The following is a 20,836-nucleotide window of genomic DNA, read 5'->3' as shown; positions in this document are numbered from 1 at the left end:
AGTATTTGGTTAATGATATATTCAACCTCCAGCATGGAATTAAATCACACTTTATGTAATCCTTCCTTCCTATACCCACCCTTACACCTTTGTTTTTATTGTATATATTGTTTTGTATATTTTGAATTGTGTACGTGTATTGTGTGTATTGGTTTGTTTTAATAAAAGTGCATTTTTTAAATACCGGTATCTTTTGTTATTGAGAAATGTTTATAGACATAAGTGTTACTGTATGGTATGCAATGAATGCTATATGATATCTACATTATTCATGATATCTTTACATTTGATAAATGAGATCTGGTATAAAACATAATAATTAGAAAATAACATTAAGAGCAAGTTCTGACAGGGAGTTTCACATGATAATCTACAAGTAAAAAGTATAACCTGTGATATGACGTTTTGTCTTTCCTGAAATATAACGATTGGTGAGTGGGGACTTTTACTGTAGAAGTGAGGATCAGAGATGTGCACAGGGTACTGAATTAAATTGGAGAGCTACCTGAATTATTAGTACAGTATTTGGTGCTGTCAAGTATATCCACCATGTCAACTCAGATTACAGATGTTCATTTAATAATATAACTGCACTTTTGGACAGTATGTATTGGAAGCCAATTGTTTTGTGCATTTCTCAAATTATAGATACACGTTAAAACACCATCTTCCACTAAAAACGTATAAGTTTTCTATATTAACAGATTTTGTAGATATCCTGTAGACTCGATTACATCATCAGAAACATGCTTTAAATGAAGAAAAGTGTTTGTACCCACTTTCCACTCAATTTATTGAAAAGGTTCAAAGTCACCGAGCAATTTACCATGAAAATAATATAACTGTTAAAGTGAGCTTACATAAACACTTATTAAATGTTTTTAAAATATTCATGTTAAAAATAAAATACAGCAAGCAATTTCCTGAAGATGTTTAATGTATTTATAATAAAAATTAAATGTAAATATACATTACGATAAATGTCACCTTTTAAAAAATAAAAAATACACACCGCAATACACTTTGATAAATAAGATGACAACATATTTAAACAAAAACTGCTGTCTGCAATACAAAACTTGTTTTCGTTTCTCAAATAAATACCAATGATGTCCTGTAATTTTCGATGAATCTCCAGAGAACTTTGCCTTTAAGTTCTAAAATTCGCACATGCATAGAAAGGGTTAAAAAGGCAAACACTAACTTATTTCACGGCTAACTTATTTCCTGTGACAACGGGATCCATAGAAAATTGGTCTTAATTCTGAGATGTCCTTAAAGCAAGTTTTGCTGTACAGAACAGAACTTTGCAAATACCTATAAGAACATAAGTTTACAAATGAGAGGAGGCCATTCGGCCCATCTTGCTCGTTTGGTTGTTAGTAGCTTATTAATCCCAGAATCTTATCAAGCAGCTTCTTGAAGGATCCCAGGGTGTCAGTTTCAACAACATTACTGGGGAGTTGATTCCACACCCTCACAATTCTCTGTGTAAAAATGTGCCTTCTAGAATTGTTTAGACTGTATAATTGTTCTTGGTAGCTCAAGGAAACAAATGTAAATGTTACACTGGATCTGAATAACAGTTATCTACCTATAGCAAGATAACAAGAGACTTGTAGGAGAGGTAATAAAGTTGGTTTAAAAACTTGACACCTTTAAGAAATGAAAAAGAAAGCTACCATAATATGACATGGAGACACTGATGCACTGGTTTCGGCTCCCACTACACATGGTCGTCAACGTGTCACTGCAGTCCCCAGAGGGACCAAGGCAGGCTGGGCACTGAACCCCATTTTCCTTCTCTTCCACCTCAACTGAAAACAAAAGAAGAAAAAATAGGTATGTATAACACACACAGTAATATGAAAAGAAATCTACTCCCACTGAAATGCTACCTTTTTTATTAAAGTTGTAGAGACTCTGTTGTGTTCTGTGGTTTGATTCTTGAATTTTTTTTTAATCACTCATCATGGATCATAAATCAACTGGGCAATACATTTCTCAACACTTACTGAACCGCGTTCGTCAGGATTGTAATGTATCTGATTAGACTCCCTTGTGCAACAATGCTGTTTTTCTGTTCACACAATACACCAGTCTTTTCACCAGTGCTGTGGCAGGAGGGAGCGTGATCAGGATATACCACACACTACTCATTTCACCAGCGCTGTGGCAGGAGGGAGCGTGATCAGGATACACCACACACTACTCATTTCACCAGCGCTGTGGCAGGAGGGAGCGTGATCAGGATATACCACACACTACTCATTTCACCAGCGCTGTGGCAGGAGGGAGCGTGATCAGGATATACCACACACTACTCATTTCACCAGCGCTGTGGCAGGAGGGAGCGTGATCAGGATACACCACACACTACTCATTTCACCAGCTCTGTGGCAGGAGGGAGCGTGATCAGGATATACCACACACTACTCATTTCACCAGCGCTGTGGCAGGAGGGAGTGTGATCAGGATATACCACACACTACTCATTTCACCAGTGCTGTGGCAGGAGGGAGCGTGATCAGGATATACCACACACTACTAATTTTACCAGTATTTTTGCAGAAGGGAGCATGATCTGGATATTCTGCACGCCACTCAGTTGACCAGCATTGTTGCATGACCTGGATACACTGCAATGCCTACAAAAAAGTTTCTCCTGGTGAACGTTCCCAAGTAAAAGTTTAAAAAAGTAAATCACTAGTTCATGTCAAAAAAGGTAATGTGTTTCTTGTAAATACTGCAGAGAGTTCTGTAACGTTAATATGTAAAATACTGTATTTACATGAAAAACAACACCCTGAATACAAGCTCCATTCAGTTCTAACAATGCACCCAATGCACCCATTCATGCCAAAGCTGCCCGATTCCAGCCTTGCTGAAGCACCCCCAGATCATCACTGATCCTCCACCACATTTCACAGTGGGTGTGAGACACTGTGGCTTGTAGGCCTCTCCAGGTCTCCATCTAACCATTAGATGAGAAGGTGTTGGGCAAAGCTGAAAATTGGACTCATCTGGGGGGTGCTTCAGCAAGGCTGGAATCGGACAGATTTGTCTTTGTGAAGGGTGCATGAATCAAGCCAAGTACAAGGTTGTCCTGGAAGAAAACTTGCTTCCTTCTGCTCTGACAATGTTCCCCAACTCTGAGGATTGGTTTTTCCAGCAGGACAATGCTCCATGCCACACAGCCAGGTCAATCAAGGTGTGAATGGAGGACCACCAGATCAAGACCCTGTCATGGCCAGCCCAATCTCCAGACCTGAACTCCATTGAAAACTTCTGGAATGTGATCAAGAGGAAGATGGATGGTCACATGCCATCAAACAAAGCTGAGCTGCTTGAATTTTTGCGCCAGGCGTGGAATAAAGTCACCCAACATCAATGTGAAAGACTGGTGGAGAGCATGCCAAGACGCATGAAAGCTGTGCTTGAAAATCAAGGTTATTCCACCAAATATTGATTTCTGAACTCTTCCTATGTTAAAACATTAGTATTGTGTTGTTTAAAAATGAATCTGAACTTATTTGAACTTATCTTTGCATTATTCAAGGTCTGACAACACTGCATCTTTTTTGTTATTTTGACCAGTTGTCATTTTCTGCAAATAAATGCTCTAAATGACAATATTTTTATTTGGAATTTGGCAGAAATGTTGTCAGTAGTACAAAAATGTTCATTTTACCCAAACACATACCTATAAATAGTAAAACCAGAGAAACTAATAATTTTGCAGTGGTCTCTTAATTTTTTCCAGAGCTGTGTATATATATATATATATATATATATATATATATATATATATATATATATATATATATATATATATATATATATATATATATATATATAGTACATGGATGAAGGCTATATTTGCATCCTGAGTCATTCTTAAAAAAAGGAATAATACCACAGTAGTGCTGTCAAAAAGTGATAATTCCTTAAGGGGAAAATATATCTGAACTTTGACCCATTCGACTCCTTGAGACCATCACTTTTAATTCAAACACAAAAAGTCTCTTTTTCAATCACTCAACAACACCCAAAGTACAGAAATGTTAATGATCAACAAAATGTGAATTTGTTTTAAAAAAAAAAGTAAAGCTGGTACATTTCTCAGAGAAATATATATATATATATATATATATATATATATATATATATATATATATATATATACACACACACACACACATTATTGTGAAAAAGTATATACCCTCTGTCTGATTTATCAGATCTTCAAACAAAATCTAATTAGATAAGGACCCTGAGTGAAGAAATAACACAAAGTTTTGATACTTATTTCATTTATTTATTAAAGAAAGTTATGCAACACCCAATGCCCCTGTGTGAAAAAGTAATTGGCCCCTTAGACTCAGTAACTGGTCACCCCACTTTTAGCAGCAATAACTGCAACCAAACGCTTCCTGTAGTTAATGATCAGTCTCTCACAGCGCCGTGGAGGTGTTTTGGCCAACTTCTTCATGCAGAACTCTTTCAACTCAGTAACATTTGTAGGTTTTGGAGCATAAACTGCTCGTTTCAGATCCTGCCACAACATCTCAATGGGGTTTAGGTTTGGAGTTTGACAAGGTCATTCCACCACTTTAAATTTCTTGTTCTTCAACCATTCTGTTGTAGACTTGCTTGTTTCTTTGGGATCATTGTCTTGCTGCATGACCCAGCTGCGCTTCAGCTTCAGCTCACGAATGGATGGCCTGGCATTCTCCTGTAGAATTCTCTGATACAGAGCAGAATCCATGGTTCCGTCAATGATGGCAAGTCGTCCAGGTCATGATGCAGCAAAGCATCCCCAAATCATGACACTACCACCACCATGCTTGACCGTTGGTATGAGATTCTTACTGTGGAATGCAGTGTTTGGTTTTGGCCAGACATAGCAGGGCACATGTTAGCCAAAAAGTTCCACTTTTGACTCATCTGTCCATAGAACACTGTTCCAGAACTCTTGAGGATCATCCAGGTGCTTTTTGGCAAACTTGAGACGAGCATTCATGTTCTTCTTAGTGAGCAGTGGTTTCCATCTTGCTACTCTGCCATGAATCCCATTTTTGCCCAGTGTCTTTCTGATGGTGGAGTCATGAACACTGACCTTAGCCGAGACGAGAGAGGCCTGCAGATCCCTGGATGTTGTTCTAGGGTTCTTTGTGACTTCCTGGATGATTTTATGCCTTACTCTTGGAGAGATTTTGGCAGGACGGCCACTCCTGGGAAGATTCACTACTGTCCCAAACTTTCTCCATTTGGACTATATGGCTCTGGGGCAAAGTGCCCCGCCCCTGTGTGTATTTTGTGCTGTATGTTGTGTGTTAATGTTGGTGTATAGTCATTGGTACACAGGATATAAACGGGTCTGTGTAACACTAGTGTTTAAAATGTATATTTGTATTTAGGCACAAGGATTGCACAGCACTTCACGTGCAAAGTAATAATATGTGAGCATGGGGAATTGCACTTTATTAATTCACGTGTAGTTGTACCGCGACTCCAATTGAATGATTGATTGGAAATCAAGTCTTTGTACAGCTGCATAAAAGCAGCATGTTTTCACTCACTCAGGGTTGTGTGTTCGGTGAGTGGAGAACGGGATTGGAGTCGGAGGTAATAATCAAAGTAATAATTAAAATATCAGCTCACCATGTTTGTCTGTGTAGTCCGTTTTGTTTATCTTTTATTTTGGCGAAAGTGCCGTGTCCTGTTTTGTTTGTTCATTATTAAATGCTGAGCGAAACCAATCGCTCAGCTCCACCCAACTCCACCTCTCTGTTGTTTATTTCCTGGTTCGTTTCTGGTCTGACGTCACCCACTACAGTCGTCTTTGTGACACGTGGTGTCATCGTGGGATAACTAGTGCCTCCTAGACGCAGACCAGAGCAGGAACCTCAGTTTTTTGGAAAAAAAAAATTTGGATTACAAAAAAAAAAAAAAAATAAATAAAATGGGATGGAAGGAGGATAAAGAGGTGAAGGACAGGGAGGAGGAGTGTCGCCAAATGGCCAGACATCCATGGTGATATAATAAGCCATCGCCGGGGTGCCTCCTCTGCGACCAGGACCATCTGTTCGCAAACTGTCCCTTCCGCCACTATGAGGAGGAGGAGGAGGAGGAACCGGCCCAAGAGAGGAAGGTGGGGAGAAGGAGAAGGGGGAGAGGAAAGCTGTAACAGCAAGATGAGGTCAGGGACGACGGCTTGAAGGCCTTTTTCCAGTACCTCGCGGCGGAGTTATGCCCCGGCTGTGGGGTATATGGGTACACTTTGGCCCTATGCCCCATGCAATATGCAGAGGGGGAACTAATGCCCAAGTGGGAGGAGCCCATGCATCCAGCGCCCAGATGGGGGGACCGTGAGCATCCAGCGCCCAGATGGGGGGACCGTGAGCGTCCAGAGCCCAGACGGGGGGACAGCGGGAATCCAAAGCTGAAGGGACAGCTGCTTCCACCTCCACCAGCAGAGGAAAAATGCCTGCTGATTTCACCCCGAGAGCGAGAGGGAGAGCTGCACCAGTCCAATGACTACATGCCGCTCCCACCGCCGTTGCCAGGAGACTACATGCCGCCCCACCTCCATCGCCAGGAAGCTACACGCTGCCTCTGCCACCTCCACCGCTAGGAGGGGAGCAGCAGGAGCTGCCTCTGCCTCTGCCACCTCCACCAGCAGAGAGTGAATGCTTGCTGGGTCCCTGAAAACCAGCAGAGGGTGAATGCCTGCTGGGTCCCCGTCCACCAGCATAGGATGAATACCTGCTGGTATCACTTCCCCCACCAGCAGAGGATGAATGCCTGATGGTATCACTTCCTACACCATCACGAGGAGAGGAGCTGGAGCTGCTTCTGCCTCCATCACCATCAGGGGGAGAAGAGCAGGAGCTGCCTCTCCCTTCACCAGAAGGACCAGGATTAGATGCTGGCAGTCCTCAGCAGCCCTTGCATAGGCTGCTGAGGGAAGCATAGGGAAGAACCGCCCAACCGCAGTGGCCAAGAAGAGGGCCAACACCCGCACACCAGCTTGTCCTGACTCCCTGCCTTGCTTCGCCCAAGGATGCTTGCCTCGCTTCATCCAAGGATGCCTGCCTCGCTTCGCCCAAGGATACCTGCCTCGCTTCGCCCAAGGATACCTGCCTCGCTTCGCCCAAGGATGCCTGCCTGTCATCGCCTGGGGTTGCCTGCCGCTCCGTATCGCCTGGGGCTGCCGGTTCTGCTTCGCCACGGGTCGCCGTCAGCTTGCTTGGCCGCAGGTGTCAGTGTAGCCGGAGCCCCACCAGAGGTAGCTGCCAGCTATGAAAAAGGAGGGAGAGGTCAGGAGACAACCTTTGCCCACAGCTATTTCACTGCAGGAGTTCTGGGGGCTGGAGTCCCCCCAAAAGGAGCTGCCGGCTATGAAAAAGGGGGAGAGGTCAGGAGACCACCTTCCCCCGCAGCAGTTTCTCTTCCGGAGATCTTGGGGGAGGTCTGGAGACCACCAACCCCAGCAGCTTTTCTGCTGCTGGACTTTCCCCGGCTGAAGGAGTCAGTCTGGGAGCTGTCAGCACGTCTCCGCTGCCAGTGGTACAGCGGGAGGAGAGATTCGTCCCACTGTCAGCACCTCTGCTGACAGTATGGCCAGGAGCAGCCTGGCTACTGGCAAAATTGCCTCCCATCAACCCCTTAAAGTCCCTGTTCTTGGCCCATGACTTTGAGCGAGACTTTTGGGATTTTAAGGGGGAAGGTAGCCATTGAGGCCACGTGTGCTTTGCATAAGGGGGGTATATGTGACAAAGTTCCCCTCCCCTGTGTGTATTTTGTGTTGTATGTTGTGAGTTAATGTTGGTGTATAGTCATTGGTACATAGGATATAAACGGGTCTGTGTAACACGAGTGTTTAAAATGTATATTTGTATTTAGGCATGAGGATTGCACAGCACTTCACGTGCAATTAAAAAGTAGTAATATGTGAGCACAGGGAATTGGACTTTATTAATTCACATGCAGTTGTACCAAGACTCCAATTGAATGATTGATTAGCAATAGAGTCTCGGTACAGCTTCATAGAAGCAGCATTTTTTCACTCACTCGGGGTTGTGTGTTCGGTGAGTGGAGAACGGGATTGGAGACAGAGGTAATAATTAAAGTAATAGTTAAAATATCAGCTCACTGTGTTTCTCTGTGTATTCCGTTTTGTTTGTCTATTTATTTTGGCGAAAGTGCAGTGTCCCGTGTTTTGTTTGTCTTTACAACCTTTCATTTTCTGTCTGTTCATCTTTAAATGCTGAGCGACACCAATCTCTAGCTCCACCCAACTCCACCTCTCTGTTGTTTATTTCCTGGCTCCTGTTTCTGGTCTGACGTCACTCACTACAGTTGTCTTTGTGACAGGCTCTGACTGTGGTTTGGTGGAGCCCCAGAGCCTTAGAAATAGCTTTGTAACCCCTTCCAGACTGATAGGCATGAACAACTTTTGTCCCGAGGTCTTCAGGAATTTCTTTTGATCATGGCATGATGTGCCTCTAGAATTTGTGTGCTGACAAGGGCCAAACTTAGTCAGATTTATATTGGGCAGGGCTGGCCCAAATCAGGCCTGATTGTTAACCAAAGTATTTAAACAGCTGACCCTAATTATTCCTTTAATTGGATTGAGTTAACTAGGGGGGGGGGGGGGGGCAATAACTTTTTCATGCCTGAAGATTGCATGTTTGATTATCTTGCACACCAAACAAATGAAAGAAGCACCAAACTTTGGTGTCATTTTTTCTCTCAGACTCCCTCTGTATACTACTACAAGCCACAAAAAGATCTGACCAAATTCAATGTAAAAATTGTGTAAAAATGCAGAAAATCAGACAGGGGGCAAATACTTTTTCACGGCACTGTATATATATATATATATATATATATATATATATATATATATATATATATATATATATATATATAGATAGATATGCTGTGATTTTTTGAACAAGATCACATGACCGTGCAGTAATAACTGTCTTACCGCATGGCTATGACATCATAGACCAACTTACTTACCTGATCTATTGAGATGACAAAGCCTTAACAGTAACAATGATCTAAACAGTGTTTCTGTGGGTAAAAACGTCAACATACAACTGAAACAGCACTTAAATTACTCAGCAATCTGTTTTTTCATCTATGTTACTAAGAATTACAGAAATTAGCAAATATACTGTGGTATTTATTTAGTCAGAGAACAGAACAAAGAAAACGAACATACCATCATCTTCTTCTCTACTAACAACCCCAACCACCTCCTCTTCCCTTTCAGACCTCCACCCCATCCACCTCTCTTTCAGCGGATGACTTTGCCTTTCTTCTCTAAAGTCTCTGACATCTGTTACCTCTTATTTACTTTCCCCACCCTCCATCCCTCCAACCCAGCTCAATCCCTCCTCCCCATCCTTCTTCTAAACCGTCTTTTTCTTCCTTCACGCCACTCTTTGACTCTGACTCTCTCCCTGCTCCTCTCCTCCAAAGCCACCACTTGTGCTCTGGACCCACACCCTACTCACTACTTTCAATCTAACACCCCTTCTCTACTTCCTTTCATCTCTTCTCTCCTCAATAACTCAATGCTCTTTCATTTCTCCAGGAATGCCCTCTTTCCTCATGCACATTTAAATGAGCCATGCGGAGGACCAAATAAAAGAAAGTATGGTTTCCACTGTGGTGCAAGCGGATTTGATTATCATATAGGCATTTATCAACGTCATCAATGAAATGACGTTTTATTTTTCAAAATAACTAAAAACACTTTTGTGCATAATAGTTAAACAAAAAGGCACAACTTGCATTCAAATTAGGACACTTATTGAAAAAGAAATACAAAGGACTTGAGTTTTTAACAACTGGAAAGAATATGCGTGCATCCGCATCAGATGCCCCTTTAATCACACCTAACACCGCCGCCAGCAGCATTACGACAGCGGCATTTTAAACAACATCAGTATTAAAATGAAAGACAAACTATGGGCAAACACTCAAGCGCGTCATATCAAACATCTGCACATCCGAAACAGAATATTTAAATGAACAATTAAACAGAAAAGGTTTATTTTCTAACTTACTACTATAAAGCATGACTTCAAAAAATGAAAAACTATAATCAAATAAATATTTGAAAAGAAACTAGTGTGTAAACAAGTATATGTACATACAAAATTGCAAACGCGAATGTATTTTGTAATTTAAAACGAAAGTAACATATGTTTTCTCTCCGCGTGTCACTCTGTAGCACTTAATCCGTGCTGAGCTGCAGCAGCCTGCTGCTTTGAAGTTTTCTGATGGCAATGTTTTTGCCGGAGTGCTGTGGCTTCAAGATGAAATCTTTCCTACCGGTGCATTCCTTGTAAAAAACGAAGGAATTGGTGGCTGTCAGGTCCAGTAGAGAGAACAACAGGCTTGTATATAAAAATAAAATAGAAAATTGCAGGTTATATTCAAAATAAAAACACGTATTGTAAAGGGCAGTCAAAGTTCCTGCCACAGCAATCATTTTGACAGTTTTCACTTTTAAAATGTAAATTACTCTGCGCGTTACTGGTGGCGTTTGAAAGGCAGGATCGATCCAGAAATAAAAATGTATAATAATCCCCTCTACCTAGAACCGCCAAATCCATCACTTTGCCTGCCTTTTACTATTCATGATTTTATTTTGAATATAACCTGCAATATTCTATTTTATTTTTATATACAAGCCTGTTGTTATCTCTACTGGACCTGGCAGCCATCAATTCCTTTATTTTGTACAAGGAATGCACCGGGGGAAAATAGTAAGAGAGATGTCATCTTGAACAGCCAGCTTCAGCAGAAACATTTCAATCAGAAAACTGCAAAGCAGCAGAGTGCTGCATCTCAGCTTGGATTCAGCTCTGGACAGAGTGACACACGCAGAGATGCAGTATAATTCAGAAAATAGTTCAAACAAGACATACTTACTTGCTGCTGTTCTGGATCTTGCATCTTCCCTTATGAATTTTGTAGTGCTGCCACTTAATGAAATATCTTGAGTTCATTAACATTTTCACAGCCCCAAATGACGCCCAAATCAGAGCCCAGCCAAGAATCTTTTGAATGTTTTTAAACACTCGCCCAATCAAACAGCAAAAAGCATATATCTTTCTTTACAGATTTTCACGTTTTGATTCTTAAATTCGTAATAATGTTCTGTTTTTTCCAATGAGTGAGCAGAAGATATGTTACATTTAAATGTTTTACATTTTAAAACACAGTGACGTTTAAAAGCCACATTAATAGACGATACAGATACACTGGCCTTTTTAAAATGATTATTAGTAGTGTGTGCACCCTTTATCAGCGTGCAATTGTCAGTATATTCACCCTCCAGCAGTCAAAAGTATATTTACCATTATATCCCTGGGAGTTGCACAGATCTGTCTCACAGCATTTAACATTAGCAGACAGATCTACGAAGTCGCTATCCACACTTACAAGTTGATTGCAGTATGGTAGCTTGGGGCCACATTTCTTAATAAAGAGGTGTTGCAGAATACCTGTTACACAACAAAGAAACAAACAATGACTCTCAGCACCAACACGCTCTGTGAAGAGCTTCATTTCTTAAGGTCTGTGGCAGTCCCGTCATCATCTGCAGTCTAAGTAAGCAATAAGACCCTCCACTTCGGCCATTGCCAGGTATTGTGGACCGTTTGGGTAATGGGCCCGAGATGAAGTCTTCATTGTTACTTCAATGTTTCAGGACAATTAATTATCATTTCTATTTATTTTAACTGAATTTATTTAGTTTTTAATGTATACTTCCACATAAGCCCTCTAAAATGAATGTTCTCCATTATAATATTTATAATAATTATTAAACACTATTGAGTGTTTAATAATTATGGATAATGAGTATTGCAACTGCAAGGTCTTTCTCATAGTGGATGGATAATGAGTATTACACTGCAAGGTCTTTCTCATAGTGGATGGATAATGAGTATTACACTGGAAGGTCTTTCTCATAGTGGATGGATAATGAGGATTACACTGCAAGGTCTTTCTCATAGTGGATGGATAATGAGGATTACACTGCAAGGTCTATCTCATAGTGGATGGATAATGAGTATTACACTGCAAGGTCTTTCTCATAGTGGATGGATAATGAGTATTACACTGGAAGGTCTTTCTCATAGTGGATGGATAATGAGGATTACACTGCAAGGTCTATCTCATAGTGGATGGATAATGAGTATTACACTGCAAGGTCTTTCTCTAGTGGGCTTGTTCTAGTTTTGTACCACTGTTTGTTAATTGAATACAAACTTACCTGCACTCTGAAATATACCAGATACAGTTAAACACACTTGGGAATTATTGCATGTGGCTGGGACCGGATTGCAACTAGTTTGTCCAGAGCATTTGTTGCAGGTCAGAGCATATGCTGAAACACACAACATAATATGCATTTAATATTTCAAAGGATCAAAATATTTGAAATGTACATAAACAAAATAGAAGGATCAGTTTTCAAAAGATGTGATATAAAGTATATCAAAGGTCAGTTTAATTGTGATTAAACTTTGTCAGTCTTTACCAACTTATTGAAAATAGAAGAATCTGGGAATATACAGTGGTCTTTGAAATATATTTGCTATATAAATACTATGTTTGGATTGCCTGTTGATAGTTTGAAACACAAAGACGAACCTGTGCAGCATTTTCAGAATGTTAATGAGGCCAACATCTAGCAGCAGTGCAGGCAGAAAAGCTCAGCGCAAAGCATGGTTCCAAAACCATTCACAGTGCAAGGTCTGATTGCACCCATTTACACCCACAGAGTGCGCTGATGTTTTTGTTACACAATTGGGCCTAATATATTCACAAAAAAAGTTTCCTTAGAGATGCTGTGAAAGATCAAAGATCGCAAGTTCGAATCCTGGCTGTGCGAGGCAGATGGTCTTTGCTGGGAATTCCAAGGGAGCGCCACATTGGCCCTGACGCTCTCGGGGTGAGGGATGTGGGAACTAGCAGAGACTACTTATTCTCACCACTCTGCAGCGAACCCTACAGGCCAGAAGCACAGTGAGCTTGAGGGCGGAGGTTTGCTGGGCTGATCTTTGTCCTCCAGAAGCCGGTAGCCTGCTGACATCCGCTCTCGAGTTCCTGGGTGTAAAAAGACCCTGACTGGTTGATGGGACCGGAGGATGGCCACTGAGCCTCGAATCCCCTGAGCTATGTGGGAAATCACCGTGGTGAGAAGGAGATAATAATAATAATTGGGCATTCCAAATCGAGGGTAAAATAATTGGGGATTAAAAAAAAAATTGAGATGCTGTGAAAGGAGGTGTGGGTGGTTGACTGAAATGATGTTACAGACACAGATACAGGGACGTACAGTCAGGGATGTGCAGTCAGGGACATGCAGTCAGGGGCATACAGTCAGTGACGTGCAGTCAGGGGCGTGCAGTCAGGGGCGTGCAGTCAGGGGCGTACAGTCAGGAACATGCAGTCAGGGGCGTGCAGTCAGGAACATGCAGTCAGGGGCGTACAGTCAGGAACATGCAGTCAGGGGCATGCAGTCAGGGGCGTGCAGTCAGGGTCAAGGACGTGTAGTCAGGGGTGTGCAGTCAGGAACATGCATGCAGTCAGGGGCATGCAGTCAGGGGTGTGCAGTCAGGAACATGCAGTCAGGGGCGTGCAGTCAGGAACATGCAGTCAGGGGGGCGTATGCAGTCAGGGGCGTGCAGTCAGGGGGCAGTCAGGGGCGTGCAGTCAGGGGCGTGCAGTCAGGGGCGTGCAGTCAGGGGCATGCAGTCAGGGGCGTGCAGTCAGGGGCGTACAGTCAGGAACGTGCAGTCAGGGACGTGCAGTCAGGGGCGTGCAGTCAGGGGCGTGCAGTCAGGGACGTGCAGTCAGGGGCGTGCAGTCAGGGGCGTGCAGTCAGGGACGTGCAGTCAGGGGCGTACAGTCAGGAACATGCAGTCAGGGGCGTGCAGTCAGGGGCGTGCAGTCAGGGGCGTACAGTCAGGGGCGTACAGTCAGGTCAGGGGCATCAGGAAGGAACCAGGGGCAGTCAGGGATGTGTCAGGGGCGTGTCAGGAACATGCAGTCAGGGGCGTACAGGGGCGTCAGTCAGGGGCGTGCAGTCAGGGGCATGCAGTCAGGGACATGCAGTCAGGGGCGTGCAGTCAGGGGCGTGCAGTCAGGGGAACATGCAGTCAGGGACAGTCAGGGCAGTCAGTACAGTCAGGGAACATGCAGTCAGGGACGTGCAGTCAGGGGCGTACAGTCAGGGACATGCAGTCAGGGGCGTACAGTCAGGGACGTGCAGTCAGGGACGTGTCAGGGGCGTACAGTCAGGGGCGTAGTCAGGAACATGCAGTCAGGGACGTGCAGTCAGGGGCGTGCAGTCAGGGGCGTGCAGTCAGGGACATGCAGTCAGGGACGTGCAGTCAGGGGCGTACAGTCAGGAACAGTCAGGAACATGCAGTCAGGGACGTGCAGTCAGGGGCGTACAGTCAGGGGCGTGCAGTCAGGGGCATGCAGTCAGGGGCATGCAGTCAGGGGCGTGCAGTCAGGGGCGTGCAGTCAGGGGCGTACAGTCAGGAACAGTCAGGGGCGTGGAACATGCAGTCAGGGGCGTGCAGTCAGGGAGGGACATGCAGTCAGGGACGTGCAGTCAGGGGCGTACAGTCAGGGGCGTGCAGTCAGGAACGTGCAGTCAGGGGCGTGCAGTCAGGGGCGTGCAGTCAGGGGCATGCAGTCAGGGGCATGCAGTCAGGGGCGTGCAGTCAGGGGCGTGCAGTCAGGGGCGTGCAGTCAGGGGCGTACAGTCAGGGGCAGTCAGGGGCATGCAGTCAGGGACATGCAGTCAGGGGCGTACAGTCAGGGAACATGCAGTCAGGGACATGCAGTCAGGGGCGTACAGTCAGGGGCAGTCAGGGGCGTGCAGTAGGGGCAGTCAGGGGCGTACAGTCAGGGACGTGCAGTCAGGGACGTACAGTCAGGGGCGTACAGTCAGGGGCATACAGTCAGGAACATGCAGTCAGGGACATGCAGTCAGGGGCGTGCAGTCAGGGGCGTGCAGTCAGGGGCGTCAGGGATGTGCAGTCAGGGGCGTACAGTCAGTCAGGAACATGCAGTCAACGTGCAGTCAGGGACGTGCAGTCAGGGGCGTACAGTCAGGAACAGGAACATGCAGTCAGGGGCGTGCAGTCAGGGGCGTACAGTCAGGAACATGCAGTCAGGGGCGTGCAGTCAGGGGCGTGCAGTCAGGGGCATGCAGTCAGGGGCAGTGCAGTCAGGGGCGTGCAGTCAGGGGCGTGCAGTCAGGGGCGTACAGTCAGGAACATGCAGTCAGGGGCGTGCAGTCAGGGGTACAGTCAGGGGCGTACAGTCAGGAACATGCAGTCAGGGACGTGCAGTCAGGGGCGTACAGTCAGGAACATGCAGTCAGGGGCGTGCAGTCAGGGGCGTACAGTCAGGAACATGCAGTCAGGGGCGTGCAGTCAGGGGCGTACAGTCAGGAACATGCAGTCAGGGGCGTGCAGTCAGGGGCGTGCAGTCAGGGGCGTGCAGTCAGGGGCGTGCAGTCAGGGGCATGCAGTCAGGAACATGCAGTCAGGGGCGTGCAGTCAGGGGCGTACAGTCAGGGGCATACAGTCAGGAACATGCAGTCAGGGTCAGGGGCGTACAGTCAGGGGCATGCAGTCAGGAACATGCAGTCAGGGACGTGCAGTCAGGGGCGTACAGTCAGGGGCATGCAGTCAGGGGCGTGCAGTCAGGGGCGTGCAGTCAGGGGACGTGCAGTCAGGGGCGTACAGTCAGGGGCGTACAGTCAGGGGCATGCAGTCAGGGGCATGCAGTCAGGGGCATGCAGTCAGGGGCGTGCAGTCAGGGGCGTGCAGTCAGGGGCGTGCAGTCAGGGGCATGCAGTCAGGGACGTGCAGTCAGGGGCGTGCAGTCAGGGGCGTGCAGTCAGGGGCGTGCAGTCAGGGGCGTGCAGTCAGGGACATGCAGTCAGGGACGTGCAGTCAGGGGCGTGCAGTCAGGGGCGTGCAGTCAGGGGCATGCAGTCAGTCAGGAACATGCAGTCAGGAACATGCAGTCAGGGGCGTGCAGTCAGGGGCGTACAGTCAGGAACATGCAGTCAGGAACATGCAGTCAGGGGCGTGCAGTCAGGGGCGTACAGTCAGGAACATGCAGTCAGGGGCGTGCAGTCAGGGGCATGCAGTCAGGGGCGTGCAGTCAGGGGCGTGCAGTCAGGGACAGGGGCGTGCAGTCAGGGGCATACAGTCAGGAACATGCAGTCAGGGACGTGCAGTCAGGGGCGTACAGTCAGGAACATGCAGTCAGGAACATGCAGTCAGGGACATGCAGTCAGGGGCAGCAGTCAGGGGCAGTCAGGGGCGTGTCAGGAACATGCAGTCAGGAGTCAGGGGCATGCAGTCAGGGATGTGCAGTCAGGGGCATGCAGTCAGGGGCATGTCAGTCAGGGAACATGCAGTCAGGGACGTGCAGTCAGGGGCAGTCAGGAACATGTGCAGTCAGGTACGTGCAGTCAGGGGCATGCAGTCAGGGGCATGCAGTCAGGGGCGTACAGTCAGGAACATGCAGTCAGGAACATGCAGTGCAGTCAGGGGCGTGCAGTCAGGGGCGTGCAGTCAGGGGCGTGCAGTCAGGGGCATGCAGTCAGGGACATGCAGTCAGGGGCGTGCAGTCAGGGGCGTACAGTCAGGGGCGTGCAGTCAGGGGCGTGCAGTCAGGAACATGCAGTCAGGGGCGTGCAGTCAGGGGCGTACAGTCAGGGACATGCAGTCAGGGGCGTGCAGTCAGGGGCATGCAGTCAGGGGCATGCAGTCAGGGGCGTGCAGTCAGGGGCGTGCAGTCAGGGACGTGCAGTCAGGGGCGTGCAGTCAGGGGCGTGCAGTCAGGGGCATGCAGTCAGGGACGTCAGTCAGGGACATGCAGTCAGGGAAGTACAGTCAGGGGCGTACACAGGAACATGCAGTCAGGGACATGCAGCAGGGGCGTGCAGTCAGGGGCGTGCAGTCAGGGGCGTACAGTCAGGGGCGTGCAGTCAGGGGCGTAGTCAGTCAGGGACGTGCAGTCAGGGGCGTACAGTCAGGAACATGCAGTCAGGGGCGTGCAGTCAGGGGCGTACAGTCAGTCAGGAACATGCAGTCAGGGACGTGCAGTCAGGGGCGTACAGTCAGGGGCGTACAGTCAGGGGCATACAGTCAGGGACATGCAGTCAGGGGCGTACAGTCAGGGGCGTACAGTCAGTCAGGGCGTGCAGTCAGGGGCGTACAGTCAGGGGCGTACAGTCAGGGACATGCAGTCAGGGACATGCAGTCAGGGGCGTGCAGTCAGGGGCGTACAGTCAGGAACGTACAGTCAGGAACATGCAGTCAGGGACATGCAGTCAGGGACGTGCAGTCAGGGGCGTACAGTCAGGGGCGTACAGTCAGGAACATACAGTCAGGAACATGCAGTCAGGGACATGCAGTCAGGGGCGTACAGTCAGGGGCGTACAGTCAGACAGTCAGGAGTCAGGGACATGCAGTCAGGGACGTGCAGTCAGGGGCAGTCAGGGACGTGCAGTCAGTCAGGAACATGCAGTCAGGGGCACAGTCAGTACAGTCCGGAATATACGGTCAGGAACAGCAGTCAGGGACATGCAGTCAGGGGCGTACAGTCAGGAACATGCAGTCAAATATATATATAATAAATATATATATATATATATATATATATATATATATATATATATTATATATATATATATATATATATATATTTATATTTTTTTTTATATTTGTTTATTACTTTAGTTTTGCTTTTTGTGTAATTGTTTGTGATCCATAATGCTTTCCCATTTATACACTCAATCTCTGTGTCGGAGGATCACGATAGCCACAAAAGCTGCTTCTCTCCGTCATGTATTCTAATAGATTATGTTAACGTATGCATGTTTACTTTTCTTTGCACCCTAAGGGACAATAAAGTCCAAGGCCTTGGCTGCTTTTGGGTCTGTTCATTCTCTCTGTGCAAGATGTCATTTTTGGCAGAAATCCATGCAGTCGCAGACAATTGATCAAATAGATAGGACATAAGCACAGCATGGAACTGCTTTTCATCTGTAGTCTCTCAATCATAGTTGTCCACCCATTGTATGGTCCATGATACTAATCATTAATCAACAAGCAATGACGTTATATTTTTAAACATTGCAATATTGTCTAATATCGAGACTTTCAAGGACTTTTCAAAGACGTCATTTCACGAAGAAAATCATACGTTTCAGAAAGGAAGGCCGGCACCAGATCTTAAGGAATTGCAGCAGAGAAAGGGACAGAAAATCTCGAGTCATTTCAAACTAACTGGTATGTAAGAAAAGAGTGGCTATGTGGGTGCGTGTCCTCCTCCTGCACTAAAACGAGTAAAAACATTAAACTGGACGGGTCAAACATGGCAATTTATGCTTCTAATGATTTTAAACGGAGGTGATGCAAAGGGTGAACATTAAAAATAAATTCTTTATAATCTTCATTATGTGTACTGTACCACTGTACCCTGCCCTTCACCACAAGATGTACCCCTCCTTTGCAACCTGGTTCAACTCATCTTCCAGTCAGCCGGGAGCCTGTCTGTCTGGCCTCCCTTCTGATGCAAATGCCCCCCTTTGATCGTTTGGCAGTCAGACAGCATTGTTTTCATTCAGGATGTTGTAATATATCAATAAACAGGGCTTTCATTTATTCAGTAGATAAGGGTGGTTCTGACTGTGTTCTGACTTTATGCATTTTAAATAATAGAATGTGTTTCCAATAATGTGGCGTGACTGTTATCCCTACCCAGACATTTCGTCTACCGCACATCACTGCACAGGTGCTGCCACTGACACGCCAACAACAGCAAGCAGGATTTATTAAAGTAGCGCTGCACTTCCATGCGGTTGCGTGTTCCTACCAACAATGGTACATTTTCAGACAGTCTTGTTTCCACAAGCAGGAAAAAAGAAAAAGGAAAATAAACACAGTAAGAATAAAACTACAAAGAAAATGTGCAATAAAAGCAAGCCTCTCGTTCCCTCCGCTGTCCTAGGAAGTCCCGAGATTCTATGCACTGTATTAGACTTGTTATACTGTGATGGGGCTTGCTCACTTCCCCTTAACTCTAACTCTTAGTTAAACAAATACTGGCCTGGACAGTACCGGTTTGCCAGGGTATTAAATATGCTTTGTCCGCTCGAAGCAGTCCTTGCTTCTCTTTTATGCCAGCTTGAGTTTGCTTGAGTTGTACAATTATATATATCTGTATATGAATCAGTGCTTGGAACTTCTGGCTTGTGATTGGTTCAAAGGAGGGCATATAGATTGTACTATTGCACTACACCATCGGGCAATGTTAAAATTCTGACATGCGATTGGTTCACATCACTCAGTCCCACCCCTTTTCAAGGGAACGCACCGTCCAGTCAAAGACCTGATGAAAAGAGATTCTGTAACTTAACAGAAAGTGAATGAAAAAACATGTTACAGAAGAAAGATGCTCCAAACAGTAGAATAGCGATTAAAACATCACTGTCACTGTTTTCTGACTTTCTGAAATTCAACTCAACGATGTAAACAACAGATGGACATCTAAGCAGATGGAGCGCTATAAGCCAAAAAGACTTCAAAACATTATTTCTTGACTGATTCATATATAATTATGTACTGCAGACTCAGCTCATAGTGGAAAATTAAATACCCCTCAGGAATACTATTGTTACCTCCAGGGTGCAATTAAGCCCCCTGTCGGTAACAATAGTCTTCCCTTGGGGCAATCATTTTCCACTGTGAGCCTCCTCTCCAGTCCATATTTACTGTACATATAGAATTGTGGCTATGGCTCAAAACCAACTCAAGGTATATTATTGTGTCAATTAATCACAGTTAACTCTGAAGAACACGTTATTTTTTTTAACACATGTAAATCGCAATCCTCTGTTTTTTACCTTTTAGCATACTGTACTTGCTTCCCCATAGGCACAGCACAGTTTAACTCGAGTGCAGCAACAGCTGAATGAGTTATAGTTTGAATAGAAAGTTAGTCACAAAACTGCATTATGGAGCAAAGCTCTAAAAGTGAATGAGAAGTTTATTTAAAAAGTAAACCTTTGTGACGGCTCATTGGATAGAAAGACGCTTGCTTGTATCTACAGTCAAAGTGAGTTCCAGTATCAAATAAGTATCCTGCATCTAGTCTGCTGCACCCCCTGCATGCTGAACATGCCTTCACTTCTCAAATATACTTTCCAGCAGCTCTTCTGCTACAGACAACAGCAGATGAGCCCCATCGGTTCTGTCAGAGCACTCATTAGAAATGCAGGACCGCTGCAAACCCATGAATCAAGCTTGGTACAATAACAGCCAAGAATAAGACTCAAGTTCTTTTCACAGTGGTAGCAGGCTGCTTGTTTTGTGTGCAGTATATCGCTTTTCCTTCATTTGCAGTTTTGGATATGATGACTGCAAGATTTTTGATGTGCTCGGCAGAATGAACAGTTTATTCCCTGCAGAAGTGCTTAGCTACCTACTTTTAATCTTATTTCAAGAAGCACATTTATTTCAATTCACATTAATGAATCCATATATCCTATTTCTTGTGTTTTCTGATCTCTGTATGCTGCTGATCAAGTCTGAAACGCACATGTTCTATTGTGTTGCTTGTATACATAACTTGTCTGTTACTGATGTCCAAGTAATGAGTAATGAGGCTTTGATATCACTGGGTATATTTCCTAGTTAAATTAATAAATAAATACAATTTAATTATTTATTTATTTATTATTATTATTAACAACAACAAC

The 20,836-nt window shown here is 45.3% G+C and overlaps 1 protein-coding gene across 1 annotated transcript in view; it reads right to left on the bottom strand.

Moving 5' to 3' along the window:
• The window catches only part of LOC121306888 (phospholipase A2 inhibitor and Ly6/PLAUR domain-containing protein-like), a 28,796-nt gene that overhangs the window by 3,845 nt on the left and 4,115 nt on the right, over window positions 1-20,836 (bottom strand). Inside the window, exons 2-4 of the mRNA XM_041238873.1 lie at window positions 12,308-12,421; window positions 11,388-11,534; window positions 1,683-1,817 (exon numbers count right to left, since the gene is read on the bottom strand). Of these exons, the coding sequence (XP_041094807.1) occupies window positions 1,683-1,817; window positions 11,388-11,534; window positions 12,308-12,421 (396 nt within the window). The remainder of the gene's footprint in view (window positions 1-1,682; window positions 1,818-11,387; window positions 11,535-12,307; window positions 12,422-20,836) is intronic.

Source organism: Polyodon spathula, chromosome 51 (assembly GCF_017654505.1).
Source record: "Polyodon spathula isolate WHYD16114869_AA chromosome 51, ASM1765450v1, whole genome shotgun sequence".
NCBI lineage: Eukaryota > Metazoa > Chordata > Actinopteri > Acipenseriformes > Polyodontidae > Polyodon > Polyodon spathula.
This window is presented reverse-complemented; position numbering and strand designations above follow the sequence as displayed.